This window comes from Trichomycterus rosablanca, chromosome 14 (assembly GCF_030014385.1).
Source record: "Trichomycterus rosablanca isolate fTriRos1 chromosome 14, fTriRos1.hap1, whole genome shotgun sequence".
In the NCBI taxonomy this organism is placed as follows: domain Eukaryota; kingdom Metazoa; phylum Chordata; class Actinopteri; order Siluriformes; family Trichomycteridae; genus Trichomycterus; species Trichomycterus rosablanca.
In genome coordinates, this window is record NC_086001.1 from 9,377,378 (window position 1) to 9,392,268 (window position 14,891).

The 14,891-nt window shown below is 34.8% G+C and overlaps 1 protein-coding gene across 1 annotated transcript in view; it reads left to right on the forward strand.

The window, feature by feature from the left end:
* The window catches only part of lrba (LPS-responsive vesicle trafficking, beach and anchor containing), a 244,934-nt gene that overhangs the window by 20,416 nt on the left and 209,627 nt on the right, over positions 1–14,891 (forward strand). Inside the window, exons 7-19 of the mRNA XM_063009084.1 lie at positions 194–313; positions 422–568; positions 3,144–3,341; positions 3,467–3,600; positions 3,762–3,870; positions 4,531–4,683; positions 5,001–5,169; positions 5,577–5,656; positions 8,514–8,576; positions 10,601–10,698; positions 12,341–12,433; positions 12,666–12,774; positions 14,183–14,264. Coding sequence (XP_062865154.1) covers positions 194–313; positions 422–568; positions 3,144–3,341; positions 3,467–3,600; positions 3,762–3,870; positions 4,531–4,683; positions 5,001–5,169; positions 5,577–5,656; positions 8,514–8,576; positions 10,601–10,698; positions 12,341–12,433; positions 12,666–12,774; positions 14,183–14,264 — 1,555 coding nt within the window. The remainder of the gene's footprint in view (positions 1–193; positions 314–421; positions 569–3,143; positions 3,342–3,466; positions 3,601–3,761; positions 3,871–4,530; positions 4,684–5,000; positions 5,170–5,576; positions 5,657–8,513; positions 8,577–10,600; positions 10,699–12,340; positions 12,434–12,665; positions 12,775–14,182; positions 14,265–14,891) is intronic.

The window sequence follows — 14,891 nt, forward strand, 5'->3', positions numbered from 1 at the left end:
TTGCTCAGGGGCCCAACAGTGGCAAGCTGGCTCGGTCGGGCTTGTACCTTAACTACTGAGCTCCCACTGATTTACTGCCTAGCGGTCTGCTATTTATAGAGATATAACATAAAGTTATTAAGGTGCAGTGGAATTTGATAAATGTGGTAGTAACCATTGTGTGTGTGTGTGTGTGTGTGTGTGTGCGCTGCAGTGGTACATGGTGACCCTGGTGCACATCTACCATCGCTGGAAGAACAGTGAAATTAGCTGCTATGTGAATGGAGAACTAGCATCCTTCGGTGAACTCACTTGGTTTGTCAACACGAGTGACGTAAGTATGAAACGTTCAGAAACGTGTGTGTGTGTGTGTGTGTGTGTGGTCAGTGTAACAGTGTGTATGATACATCTCAGCTGATATGATTAAACTTCTTGTGTCCAGACGTTTGATAAGTGTTTCCTGGGCTCGGCGGAGACAACGGATGCTAACAGGGTGTTTTGTGGACAGATGGGCACAGTGTATCTGTTCAACGACTCTCTCAACGCAGCACAAGTCTTCGCCATCTATCAGCTGGGACCCTCCTATAAGGTAACTGTGCCCACTCAGTCAAAGTGGCTTTTTTTTCTTTTTCTTTTAGTTCATTTTCTTTTTCTTTTTTTTCTCAATTTTTCTTTCAGTTCTCTTTGTTTTTCTTTCTTTCAATTCTTTTGTTCTTTGTCTTTCTTTCTTTTTGTTTTTTTTCCTTCTGTTTTTCTTTTTTTTTTCTTCTTTCTTTCTGTCTTTCTTTTTTCATTTAGTTCTTTTTGTTTTTCTTTTCTTTCTTTCTTTCAGTTTTTTTGTTTTTTTCTTATTTATTTCTTGCTTTAATTTTCTTTCAGTTCTTTTTGTTTTTCTTTACTTCTTTTTTCTTTCTTTTTCATTGTTCTTTTTGGTTTTTTTTCTTTAATTCTTTCTTTCAGTTCTTTTTAGTTTTCTTTCTTTCATTTTTTCTTTCATTTTCTTTCAGTTCTTTGTTTTTCTTTTTCCTTTTTCTTTTTCTTTCAGTTCTTTTTGTTTTTCTTTTTTCTTTTTCTTTTAGTTCTTTTTAATTTTTCTTTCAGTTCTTTTTGTTTTTGTTTTTTTTCCTTTCTTTGTCATTAAATTATTTTAGTTTTTTCGTTGTTCTTTCCTTCTTTCTTTTTGTTTTCTTTCAGTAGTTTTTTACTTTATTTATTTTTTTCTTTTATTTTCTTTCAGTTCTTTTTGTTTTTCTTTACTTTTTTCTTTCTTTTTCATTCAGTTCTTTTTCTTTTTTCTTTCTTTTACATTCAGTTCTTTTTCTTTTGTTTTTTTTTTCAGTTTTTTTTCTTTTCTTTTGTTCTTTTTGTTTTTTCTTTCAGTTCTTTTTTTCTTTTCTCTTTTTTTTTCTTTCAGTTCTTTTTGTTTTTCTTTCTTTATTTGTTTTTTGTTTTAGTCTTTCTCTTTTATTTCCTTTCTTTTTTTTTTTTTTTTTTTTTCTTTACTTCTATTTTTACTTTCATTTATTTTTGTTTTTCTTTTTTCTTTTCTTTTACTTTCAGTTCTTTTTGTTTTAGTTCTTTTTTGTTTTCTTTTTTTCAGATTTTTTTTTTTTTGTTTGTTTTTTTCATAATCTTTTATTTCTATTAGTTTTTTTCTTTTTTTTCTTTTGTGTTCTTTTTTTTCCAGTTCTTTTTTTTTTTTTTTTATGTCTTTTAGTTCTTTTTGTTTTTCTTTTTTACTTTCTTTCTTTTTAATTGTTTTTGTTTTAGTTTTTTTTTTGTCTTTTTTTATTTTATTTTTTTTTTCTTTCTTTTTCGGTTATTTTTTAAATTTGTTGTTCTTTTTTTTATTTCTTTTTCTTTTTTTTTCTTCATTTAGTTTATTTCTTTTTTCTTTTTTTTTTTTAGATTTTTTTGTTTGTGTTTTTTCCTTTTTTTATCTTTTTGTTTTTTTTGTTTTTCATTTTCCTTTTTATATTTTTCATTTCTTTTTGTTTTTTTGTCTTTTAGTTCTTTTTTATTTTTTGTTTTTGTTTTTTTTATTTTTGTTTTCGATTTTTTTGTGTTTCTTTCAGTTGTTTATTTTCTTTCTTTTTTCTTTAGTTCTTTTTGTTTTACTTTTTCTTTTTTTAATTCTTTTTGTGTTCCTTTTTCTTTTAGTTTTTTTCTTTTTTTTTACTTTCTTTTCTTTTTTTTTAGTTCTTTTTGTTTTTCCTTTGTGTTTCATTTTTTACTTTCATTTCTTTTTGTTTTTCTTTCTTTTCCTTTCAGTCTTTTTCTTTTTTACATTCTTTTCTTTTTCTTTTTCTTTTTTTAACAGTTCTTTTTGTTTTTCTTTCTTTTTTCTTTCTTTTTTTCAGGTCTTTTTTGGGGTTTTTTTTCTTTGTTCTTTTAGTTTTTTTTCCTTTTTTCCTTTTTTCCAGTTCTTTTTGTTTTTCTCTTTTTTTTTTTTTCTTAGTTTTTTTTCTTTTTTTTTTATTTTTCTTTTAGTTGATTTTTGTTTTTCTTTCTGTCTTTCTTTTTATTTTTATTTTTTTCTTTCTTTGTTTTTTCATTTTCTTTTATTGATTTTTTTTTTTTTTTAATGGAATTAGCCAAAATGTATACACTTTTAAGGTGTGGGTGTGTCTGACACTTAAATCCTTTTGGTCATTTACTGTATTTTCTTAGTAACGTGGTGCCATTTCCTATAGATAATAATCTGTGATGTTTAGCCACAGCAAACATAAGCAAGTGTAAACAACATAAATAAGCTGTGGATCTTACTTTTTACCTTACATTTTCATTTTTTTTCAGCATTTAGCAGATGCTTTAGTCCAAAGCGACTTTCAGTACTGTGACAGTATACTGTCTAAGCAATTAGGGGTTTAGGGCCTTGCTCAAAGGCCCAACAGTGGGGCCTGAACTGGTGACCTTTTGATTACCAGTCCAGTCCAATCCATGCTACAACTGTCCTACCTTCATCACAACCTTAATGGATGTGATGTGTGGTTTAAGTGAAATATTAGGTCCTGGTTGAAATTCTGCAAGATTTGCCCTATTTCTGTGGTTCTGACCTAGGTGGGAAAACTTCTTGAAAACGGACTATGGCTGAATCACAGAAAATCAGATGGTGGAATAATGTCTTCATGTCTTCCTCCATCCTCTGTTCCCTCTTTTCTCAGGGTGTGTTTAAGTATAAAGCAGAGAGTGACCTGCTGTTTGCAGAGCATCACAAAGTTCTGCTGTACGATGGCAAACTGAGCAGCAGCATCGCTTTCACCTACAACCCTCGAGCTATAGATGCTCAGCTGTGTCTGGAGTCTTCTCCCAAAGAGAACCCCTCCATATTCATCCACTCACCTCATGCACTGATGCTGCAGGTACGTACACACACACACACACACACAATTTTTTTACTTTTCATATTAAGGAATGATATTGAGAGGTGTTAACATGTTCATTGTCTTCTCTCACATTCTATTTTTTGCTTTCTCTCTGTCTGAAGGATGTGAAGGCCGTGGTCACTCACTCAGTTCAGAGTGCCGTTCACTCCATCGGAGGGGTGCAGGTTCTCTTTCCACTTTTCACTCAGCTCGACTTTCTACAGTCAAACAGTGAAGAGCCTGATACCTCAGTTTGGTACGCACACACTCACACACATTTGCGCAGTGTGTTATTGCTTTATGTATGTAGTTTATAGTTTGTATACAGTTTGCCCTGTACGACTATATTCAATTGCAATTGGCATATACTAAATGCGCACACACACACACTAATTATTTTCTCATCTTCTTCCATAGCTGCACTCTGCTTTCATTCCTGTTGGAGTTGTTGAAGTCATCAGTTGCAATGCAGGAGCAAATTTTCACCTGCAAGGGCTTCCTCGTCATTGGCTACTGTCTGGAGAAGGTCAGTCCTAATTATAGTAACAATAACAATAACACAAACAGTAATCACTAACAAAAATAACAATAGCAATAACAACAATAATAACAGTAATAATACTACTAATAATAAGAAAAATAATATTATAAAATAATAATAATACCAATAATAAAAACAAACTACTATATAATAATAATACCAATAAAAACAATAATAATAATACTAATAATAACAAAACAGTAATAATAACAATAACATCAAAATAATACTTCTAATACAAACAATAATGATAACCATAATCATAACAATAATAATTGCCATAATAATAATCGTCTTACTCAATAATAATATTAATAACAATAATAATAATAATAATTTTAATAATAATAATAATAATAATAATAATAATACGAGTTGCATCAGGAAGGACTTCCAGCATAACTGTGGCAAGTCTCAAAATCTTTATGCTAATAATAAATGAAAAAATAACATTATTTTGAGACAGGATCAAAATGTTAGGGAATTATAATGTATACATTTATTTATTTTATATGTTGAAAGAAAAAGTACACAGAATGTATTTAATCTGATTGTGATTAGATTCCAGGCTGTGTTTTAAAAACTAAAAGTAGCATTAGGAAATATTTAACACAATCTATGTTTTCTCTATGTTTCTGTCTCTAGGCTTCCAAAGTCCACGTAACAAGGCCTGTGCTGGACATTCTTCTCTCATTTGCTCGTTATTTGAGTAACCTGCCCAGCGGCATCCTGCTGCTCAAACAGCTGTGTGATCACATTCTGTTTAACCCTGCCATCTGGATACACACACCTGCCAAGGTAACTGAGAGGCATAAATACATACAAGCATGCATACATGCATATGTTTGTAATGTGGTTTGTATGTATATATACGTACACGATATGGCCAAAAGCATGTGGACACATGACTATGAGCTTGTTGGATGTCCTATTCCAAAGCCATGGGCATGAGAGTAGTGTTGGCCCCCACTATTCTGGGAAGGCATCCACAGTGTAGGAATTTATGCCCATGAGCTGAGAGTATCTGTGGGGTCATGGATTAATGCTAAACAGAAAGATTTGCCTCACAACTGATTTGTCTGATTATATTCATCCATGTTTTTTTGTGTGTACAGGTGCAGCTGGCCTTGTACACATATTTGGCCACTGAGTTCATCAGCACAGTGACGATCTACAATGCCGTGCGCAGAGTCGGGACGGTGCTGCAGGTCATGCACTCGCTCAAATATTACTTCTGGGTGGTCAATCCACAAGACCGCAGTGGAGTGACGCCTAAAGGTCTTGGTAAGGACTGGTTTGAATTTGTAGCTTTAAAATTTAGGGTAATTTATTACATTGTGTAATTTATTGTATATGGATGTTTATGTTGATGTTGTATCCATGGGTTTAGCTCTACCAAGTACAAATAAAAACATCCCCATGACAGCGTGAAATAAAAAAATAAAATAAAATCTGTACAGAAATGTAATTACTGTTTAGCTTCTGGTCTGTAGGGTGGCATTAAATGCACTGTATCCCCACTGAGGTTTTATTCCAGTGTTGTTGGAACTTGCCTGTGTCTCTAGTTTAATTGAACCCAGTTATCAATTACCTATAATTAATTAGTTGGTATTCCAACAATGAATTAAATGATGTTATTAAAATTAGATACTTTTTTAAATTAGTCTTATGTATGTTTGTTTGGATTTCAGATGGTCCAAGACCCACACAGAAAGAGATCCACTCGCTCAGAGCTTTTCTGCTGCTGTTCGTCAAACAGCTCATCATGAAGGTTAAACACAAGTGACACAATCCACCTACCTACCTACCAATATACCAACCTACACACAGCTACAAGTTATAATGAGTGTTGTGATGTTACTGAATACTTGTCTTTCTTTGTCCTCACGTCCCCCTATAAATGCTCAATGACATTTAGGTCAGGTGATTGTGGAGAAAAGGCCATGACACTCTGTACTATTTGATCGTATTTGATTCAAGTAGTTGTTGCAAGGCTTTGAGGTGTTTCAAGTCATTAACCTGATGCAGTATTGATCTTTTTTACAAAGATAAAAACCTAAAGGCATAACGTCTTTAAAGCAGGGGTGTCCAAACTTTTCTTGTTGGAGGCCGCATTTAGAAAGAAAATGCCATGACGGTCCACAGACTGCATTAAAATAAATAAAAAATGATACTACTCGATTACTATAAACGACATGACCTTTTGATTTGAATGAGATTATTTCACACGTTGTTAAAGCAACTGTTTACTGACAAATTAAACATACACACTTCCCTCTGAAATCAGTGAAAAATCTTTCTTTCGAGCCACCTTTAAGATCAGGAACAATGCAAGTGTAACATCGTTACCGTTTAGATTTATGAGACAAGGAGATGTTTAGCATTTTAGACTGGTTTTGTTATAGTGGACAAACTAGTAATGACTTTTTTAGACCTTAGACCTGTGGGCCTGCTATCATTTACCTGTAATTTTTAAAATATATCTGTAATCGTGACCCCACTGCTATTAGGCAAACTAGTGCTCTGCTGGCCACTAGGCGGATGTTCAAGTGCGTGGTCATAGGGGTCAAGGGAAGGAACAAGGAAAAACCCAGGGCGATGAAGTAAGTGCCAAAGTGCAAGGTGTGTTTATTCAGTCCATCCACTATTTACAAACTGTACAAAAAAAATATACATGGCTGTTATTAGCCTTTTCACAGTTCAAAAACACAAAAAAAACCCAAACAAAAAATAATAAGTAAATAAACAAAAACGTCTGTACACTAGGACCCGAATCAAATGATTCACTCCGGCTATCGACTCTGAATCAGTTTATGATTTTCACGTTCTCTCTCTCTCTCTCAATTCAATTCAATTCAAAAGTGCTTTATTAGCATGACAAATATTCACATTTGTATTGCCAAAGCATCTTTACAAACTGGATAATAAATGAAAAAAATTATAATTGCATACATAAACATTTATATGAATTTAAAGAATGTTTAGTAACATTAGTAATTAGTCTAAAAAAATAACAGATACAAATTAGAACAACAAGTATATAAAATGTGTATATGCATGTGTGGGAAAAGTGTGTGTGTGTGTGTGTGTGTGTGTGTGTGTGTGTGTGCATTTGATGGTGTGTGTTTGTATAATGGTGTGTGTGTGTGCGAGTGTGTATGGGATACAGTATATGGTCACTCACTGTAAGTAGAGAGCTGCGAGTGTGCAGCTCGCTCTGTGCTCCCCCAGTAGGTAGGGCAGCTTGTCAGGGTTTGAGAGTGAATTAAAATTGGGGATAATTTTGTTGATTTTGGTAAAAAAAATGTTTTCGAATTTGTGTGTATTTTGTACATTCAGTGAGGAAGTGCAGCTCTGTCTCTATTTGGTTTGAAGAGCAGTGTTGGCACACTCTCTCCTCTCTGGGCATCCAGGACTGTCTGTGTCGTCCCGTCTCGATGGCCAGGCTGTGTTCGCTGAGTCTGTACCTTGTCAAGGTGTTTCTGAGTTTTGGATTAGTTATAGTGCTGAGATAATCTGTCACACTGTACTGTCTAGTTAGAGCCAAATAACATTGTAGTTTAGTTTGTGTTTCCCAATAGGCCAAATAGTTTATCTTTAATTTCTGTGGAATTTGATCAGTTCTGATAAGGTTCTGGTCTTGAGTCTTAATAGTGTCAGTTGTGTTAGGTGTGTTAGTGTGTGTTAATGGTGTGTTGGTGCAGTGACTCGGGACCAGTTGGATGAGGGGACTGGTATCTTTGCTCAGCTCTTGGTATTGCAGAGCTTTGTAATGATACGAGTGTGGGTCGCTCTCTTTTAGATGATTCCAGAATTATATTGCCCTTTTTTGTATATTAATAATAAGTGGGTATCGGCCTAATTCTGCCCTGCACACATTGTTGGTGATGTGTCTGTGCACCTTTAATATTGTTTTACAAAATTCTGTGTGCAAGGTCTCAATTAGATGTTGTTCCCATTTGTTAAATTGTTGGTGTGTAAGCGGGCCCCACACTTCACTGCGCCGATGCACAGGTAGATCACCCCTCTCTCTCGGAGAAAGTGCGCTCGTCTGCCCCCTTATAGGATGGGCTTTTACCTGTGCCCGGGTTTCCTCTCATTCCCTTCGCGGGACCCCGATAACGCGTACGTGCATTTTCTTTTCTCATGATCAGTTTGTTTTAGTCCGCTTATACGTACACCGTTCCACCCGACCCAAGCCCCAAGTTTTAGCAGCGGGTGTATGCGTGTACATGCGTGTACAGTGCGTTTTTAGAGAAGGGGAAAACGGACTTGATCAGGGCCATTTCAGAAAAGTTTGGACACCCCAAAGAGAGCTAAAGGATGGATAACTGTGCCACTACCCAACTCTGTACTAGGCAAAACATTATTATTAAGGTTAAACACAAACTACACAACATACCTACCTATGAGATGGCTACCTAAACTGCATTTTATTTACATTTCTCACCATATTACAATGGTTATCCTTACAAATCATATCAGCATTGGCAACTTTATTATATATTTTTTGTAATTATATGCTCATTTTAAATGAGATGCCCACTACACATTTCTCCGTCATACTTCACATTCTGCTCTTACCACAATTTCTTTTTATCATTTTTGAAATTCTTTCTAAACTGCAGGACCATGGGGTGAAAGAGGATGAACTGCAGAGCATTTTAAACTACCTGCTCACCATGCACGAGGTAACACACACACACACACACACACACTTTATAAAGGTAAAAAATGAATAAATGTGCCAGGACAGAATGGTTTGATAGCATTTTAGGGCCACTGTTCAAAACCCTAAAAACAGTGAAAATAAAGTCATAATATTTTAAGACTTCTTATTATTAAGAATAAAATTGTAATATTTGGAAAATAAAGTCATAATATTTTAAGACTTATTATTTAGTATAAAATTTTAATATTTGGAAAATAAAGTCATTATATTTCTAGACTATTCTTGTTATTTAGAATAAAATTGTAATATTTGGAAAATAAAGTCATATTTTAAGACTTATTATTTAGTATAAAATTTTAATATTTGGAAAATAAAGTCATTATATTTCGAGACTATTCTTATTATTTAAAATAAAATTGTAATATTTGGAAAATAAAGTCATTATATTTTGAGACTATTCTTATTATTTAAAATAAAATTTTAATATTTGGAAAATAAAGTCATTATATTTTGAGACTATTCTTATTATTTAAAATAAAATTGTAATATTTGGAAAATAAAGTCATTATATTTTGAGACTTATTATTTAGAATAAAATTTTAATATTTGGAAAATAAAGTCATTATATTTTATGACTTCTTATTATTAAGAATAAAATTTTAATATTTGGAAAATAAAGTTATAGGTAATTAAGAATAAAGTTGCAATATTTTGAGGAGAAAGTAACTTAAGCTAACTGGTGGGGGATGCTAGCTTAGAGGAGCACAGACCCATCCATAAATTGTCTTTCTTACAAAGCCATTTCAGCATTTTTTATACTAAAATGAACCTGGTGCTTATGTGCCGGGGGATAGTTCTTTTATTAAGGTATTTCTATATTTATTTCCGTATGAAAAATTAATTTAAGCAAATATTTAACGTGTCTCATTTTAACATAGCATACTAGCTTCCTTTTGCACACACTTCAGGTACACACTTTGCTCACTTTTCCTGGTATTAATGTCACTTTTATTGTAATTTTAGAACTTTATTATCGAAATATTAAAATTTTACTTTAAACAATATGACTTTGTTCTCAAAATATTATGACTTTTTCGGAGTGTATTATTTTATATATTTACAATGGCCGTGATGTACAGTAGTACGACGCTACGGTATAAAAATGTGTATTTTTCTCTTCAAGCGTGTTGGTCACTTTGTCCACTAGGTGGCTCCTTAAACCAACAAATGCAAACTATTCTTTTTTTAGGAGAAGCAAACAAACCTCAGCAGCAATAAATGGCATTTTTCAACAAGCACGTGATTAGGTGTCCACAAACTTTTGGCCATTTAGGCCATTTACTTATTCAACCAATGTGCTAAATTCAAATGCTAAGCCAGTTTACCTAGTTAACCATTGCCAGGCCTGATTTGATGTGTGGTTGATGTGCTTGGTTATCTATAACATTAGCCCACCAATGCTTGGAACTTGGGATCAAATCTCACTGGTGCTAGACATCTACACAGACTTGATTAGTAATGGCTGAGAGAAGGAGCGGCTGAAGCTTTGCAAAGAATTGGCACCCTGATCAGGGTATTCTTGCCTTGCACCCAGTGTTTTCTGTCGCCACCCTGACCAGGATAAAGTAGTTCATAGAAATGAAATGAAAAATGACCAAAGGCTGGTAAAACAAATCAGTCTGAAATGATTTACTAACCCTGAGATACTAAGAGTTCACCAAATCACACTAAAAACCATCGTCTCTTAGTGGTACAGTGATGAATCTACCCAGGAGTGCACTGTCACTGTCCATTAGGGGTTCTAGTGTATGTAGGATGGTCAGGTATACATTTACAAAAAGTCATTATTTAAGTCAAAAGCCCAAAGTTAATATATATGAAACTTCTACAACAATTAATGTATTATTATATAATTAATCGTTATTATTATATTAATTATACAAATTATAAGACATTAATACACTGCCAGTATAATTATTTGTATTTATTTAGCAGTTTGATGGACTATAATTGATTTATCATTTGTTACTTTGCATTCTACAGGATGATAATCTAATAGACGTCCTTCAGCTGCTCGTGGCTTTGATGTCTGAACATCCGGGTTCAATGGTGAACGCATTTGATCAGCGTAACGGCATCCGGTGAGAATATTGGGGTTTTTTGGGGGTTTTTTTTTCTTACTTTTATTTCACTTAATGGTGCAGTAGGCAATAATTTAATCTTCAAACTCCATATTGATGTAAAAATATCTGGCTAATCAAACTCTGGATGATAAAACACAATTGCTAAAGCTGTTTGATCAAAGCTGGAGAAAAATACAAGAAATTTGAAAGCACAGGGGGGGAGGTTGACAAGGTTCCAGTTTGGTTGTGCAGCTGCAATTTCTGCTTGTTGAAGCGCCTACATCCACACCAACTTGGATTTTCATGTACAGAGGAACCATGATTTTTAATGGAGGTCCATTTAACGGATTTCGGATTTAACTGACAAAATCTGGAAAATCGAATGTCTGGTCTGGTTGTTTAAAATTCCTACGAGAAGCGTACCAAGACCAGTATTTCAGTAATTGTCTGCTAGCTGGCGCACGTCTCTCTGTTACATGAGTGAAAGGCTTTATTTAGTCGGGAGGCTTGCTTTGTTCTCGCCTTTTTCTCTGTGTTTTATGCTTAACGTTTTAAGTTCTAGTGCGTAGTTATGATTTGCAAACTAGACCTATTTATATGGGCACAGAAGTCACCAAGTGTAGTTATTCATCACTAACGAGGTATTAGGAGGATATTGCACAACAGTAAGTGATATGATTGTGTAAATCAGTGCCATAAAATTTACAATAAAGATTTCATTCAGCTATATATGTAACTATATTAATAAAATTTTATATTAATTCTTTAAATAAGCAATTAATTATACCAGAATAATGGCACATTTAAGTGTTTTTACTGTAGAATTGTATTTTATTTGTGTGTGTGTGTGTGTGTTGTACCCTTTTAAAACTAAAGCCGAGCAGAATGGGAGTAAAAAAATCTCCACAGACCTCTTTTTGTTTTAATCGATGGAGTGCATACTTTTCTTTATAGTCGCGAAGTTAAAAGTTCACGTTAGCAGGGGGTCGTCTGGACTGCCTGTGTGTAAAAACCTGTACTGTAACGTTTACTACAGAGCTGATAACATCCATAAAAACACATTTTAATCACACACTTTCACTAAATACTCACCAACGGAGGCTTTTTATTTCGAGTTTATTAGCGTTTGCTAAAAACTGATGCCCTCTATGGCACCGGTGAAGATATTAATAATTCTGTAAATAATGTGTAGTTTTATTGTTCTAAAGGTTTTTTAAACACATTTCCCACCCAATTTTCCTCCCAATCTAGTTGTATCCAATTACCCGATCATATTTTACCTCTACTGCTCCAGACCTCTGTTCCTGACTGAGGAGGGCTGTAACTAACACACACCACCTTCAACATATGTGCATATGTACATCCGTTATCCCGTCTTTGTGTGCCATCGACCAGCCAGCAGAGGTCGTAACTGCTGCAGTTTTGAAGAATTTCCTCTGGCCCTCTCTCCCCCACACAAGCCAGTTATGTCCGTACAGGCATTTGTTTATGCTTTTTATAGTGGAGATGCTCAGTGGTTGCTGTATTCATTGGGAAACACAAGGATAAAGAGTCAGTCAGCTCATCTAGTGAATATAAACATGCATGCTGTTATAATCAGTGCTTGTTAAATCTTGGTGAGGTTTTCAAGTCTGACCGTGTGTGCTTGTCTTTTCTACAGTGTGATTTATAAACTACTGGCATCAAAGAGCGAAGGGATTCGAGTGCAGGCACTAAAGGTGTTGGGCTACTTTCTTCGGCATTTATCACCAAAGTAAGTATCATATTAGCAACGTTTAAATTATATTATACAAGTTCTTCCATGCAAATACTGATATGTTTTTTTACAGTCAGATTATATTGTGAAATAACATTGGAATTAGTGATCAACTGCATTATAATAAACCCTAGCAGAAGTGCAGCATCTTCACTGTGTGATTTGTTTCATCTATATGTTTTTTTAAATATTCAGTGCCGCTGATATTTGCTCTGATTTTCTTGTTTAGGAGAAAGACAGAGCTTATGCTGAGTCATGGGCTTTTCTCTCTTCTAACTGAACGCCTCATGCTGCACTCCAGTCAGTTCTCAATGACCACCTACAACGTCCTGTTCGAGGTCTGAATCCCCTCTACATCCCAATCTCTATCTGTCTGGGTTTTCTTTATGTTCCATGTTATACTAGCATCTACATTTTTATTTCCACAAGATGTGTCCTCACTAAGGGCAGCACGGTGGCTCGGCGGGTAGCACTGTCGCCTCACAGCAAGAATGTCCTGGGTTCGATCCCCAGGCGGGGCGGTCCGGGTCCTTTCTGTGCAGAGTTTGAATGTTCTCCCCGTGTCTGTGTGGGTTTCCTCCGGGAGCTCTGGTTTCCTCCTACAGTCCAAAAACTTGCAGTCAGGTTATAGTAACTGTTATAGTAAATTAAATAAAACATATATTGTGCACACTATATTAGTTAATTTTTCATCAGTCCAGTAAATGCTTTAAATGAACTTTTAACTTTTGCCAAAAACTTTATATACATCTCTGAAAATATTTACATTTTATTGTTTATTGTTTGTGTTGTGTGTATAATATTATATAATTAGGGGGTAGGGAGCAGCTTTGGTATTGGGAGGTGCACTTGTAATTGCACTCATAGTGCCTGTCCCAAGCCTGGATAAAATATGGAGGGTTCAATTATTAAGTAAAAAACTGTTATGAATTGTATTTTTTATTTAATCTATAAAGCTGTTTATCTTCTGCTTGTTATTTCATCTGCAGTGTTTTTGATTATATTATATATGCATACACCGACTCGGCATAACATTATGTGCCAGGTGAAGTGAATAACACTGATCATCTCTTCATCACGGCACCTGTTAGTGGGTGGGAAATATTAGGCAGCAAGTGAACATTTTATCCTCAAAGTTGATGTGTTAGAAGCAGGAAAAATGGGCGAGCATAAGGATTGACAAAGGCCAAATTGTGAGGGCCGAACGACTGGGTCAGAGCGTCTCCAAAACTGCAGCTCTTGTGGGGTGTTTCCGGTCTGCAGTGGTCAGTATCTATCAAAAGTGGTCCAAAGAAGGAACAGTGGTGAACCGGCGACAGGGTCATGGGCGGCCAAGGCTCATTGATACATGTGGGCAGCGAAGGCTGGCCCGTGTGGTCCGATCCAACAGACGAGCTCCTGTAGCTCAAATTGCTGAAGAAGTTAATGCTGGTTCTGATAGAAAGGTGTCAGAATACACAGAGCATCGCAGTTTGTTGTGTATGGGGCAGCAAAAGGGGGACCAACACCAATATTAGGAAGGTGATCATAATGTTATGCCTGATCGGTCTACATGTGTATGTGTATATATATTTGTATTTAAAATTTATATTATATATATATAATATGTATAAAATAATTCTTTAAATACGCCTTTAATTTACTCACAATATTGAGAGCTTACAAATAATTTATTTCTTTAATTTAATCAGTTTTTGATTTAATTCATTCAGTTTTTCCACTTGTTTGCCTCTACATATTTAACAGGTTCTGACAGAGCAGATCTGCACACAGGTGATTCACAAGCAGCATCCTGAGCCCGACTCCACAATCAAGATCCAAAATCCACGTAAGAACATGCTTAGATTCGGTGTATTATGTTACTGTAACTAACAAGCCAATGTCCACAATTACCAAATCAGGTAGGCTGGATTTATTAGTGCCTTTATTGACCGTTGATCAGGATAGAAGTGTAATATAAGTCTGGAGTTAATATAAGCCAGTCATAATGCATTTATGCATGCTGCTGCATATGTAAAATGATGAAGGGTTTCCTCTTGAAGGCTTTAAGTATCAAGGCTCATTTTTGCTTTTTTTTTTCGTTACACAGATGTGTAATTGAGGTCTGCTTTAATCAGCACAGTGTTGAGATATAGAATTACTTCAACCAGCTTGAGATCACTTTACATTCACCAGCACACACAATATAATTACATGTCATCATGATCAACTTCCTGTTGCAGATCTAGACTTTCAAACTGCATGTTCATTCCCGTATCCCAGCACCACCAGTCTCAGCAATGTATGTGAACAATGCAACTTGCCCTGTATGCATAGAAGTAGGTCCTCTTTGCAGCCGTAACGGTCTCCGTTCTCTTGGGAAGGATTTCTACAAGATTTTGAACTGTGTGTGAATTTGTCAGGCACTGATGTTGGACCACAAGGCCTGGCTTGCAATCAGCATTCCGATTTATCC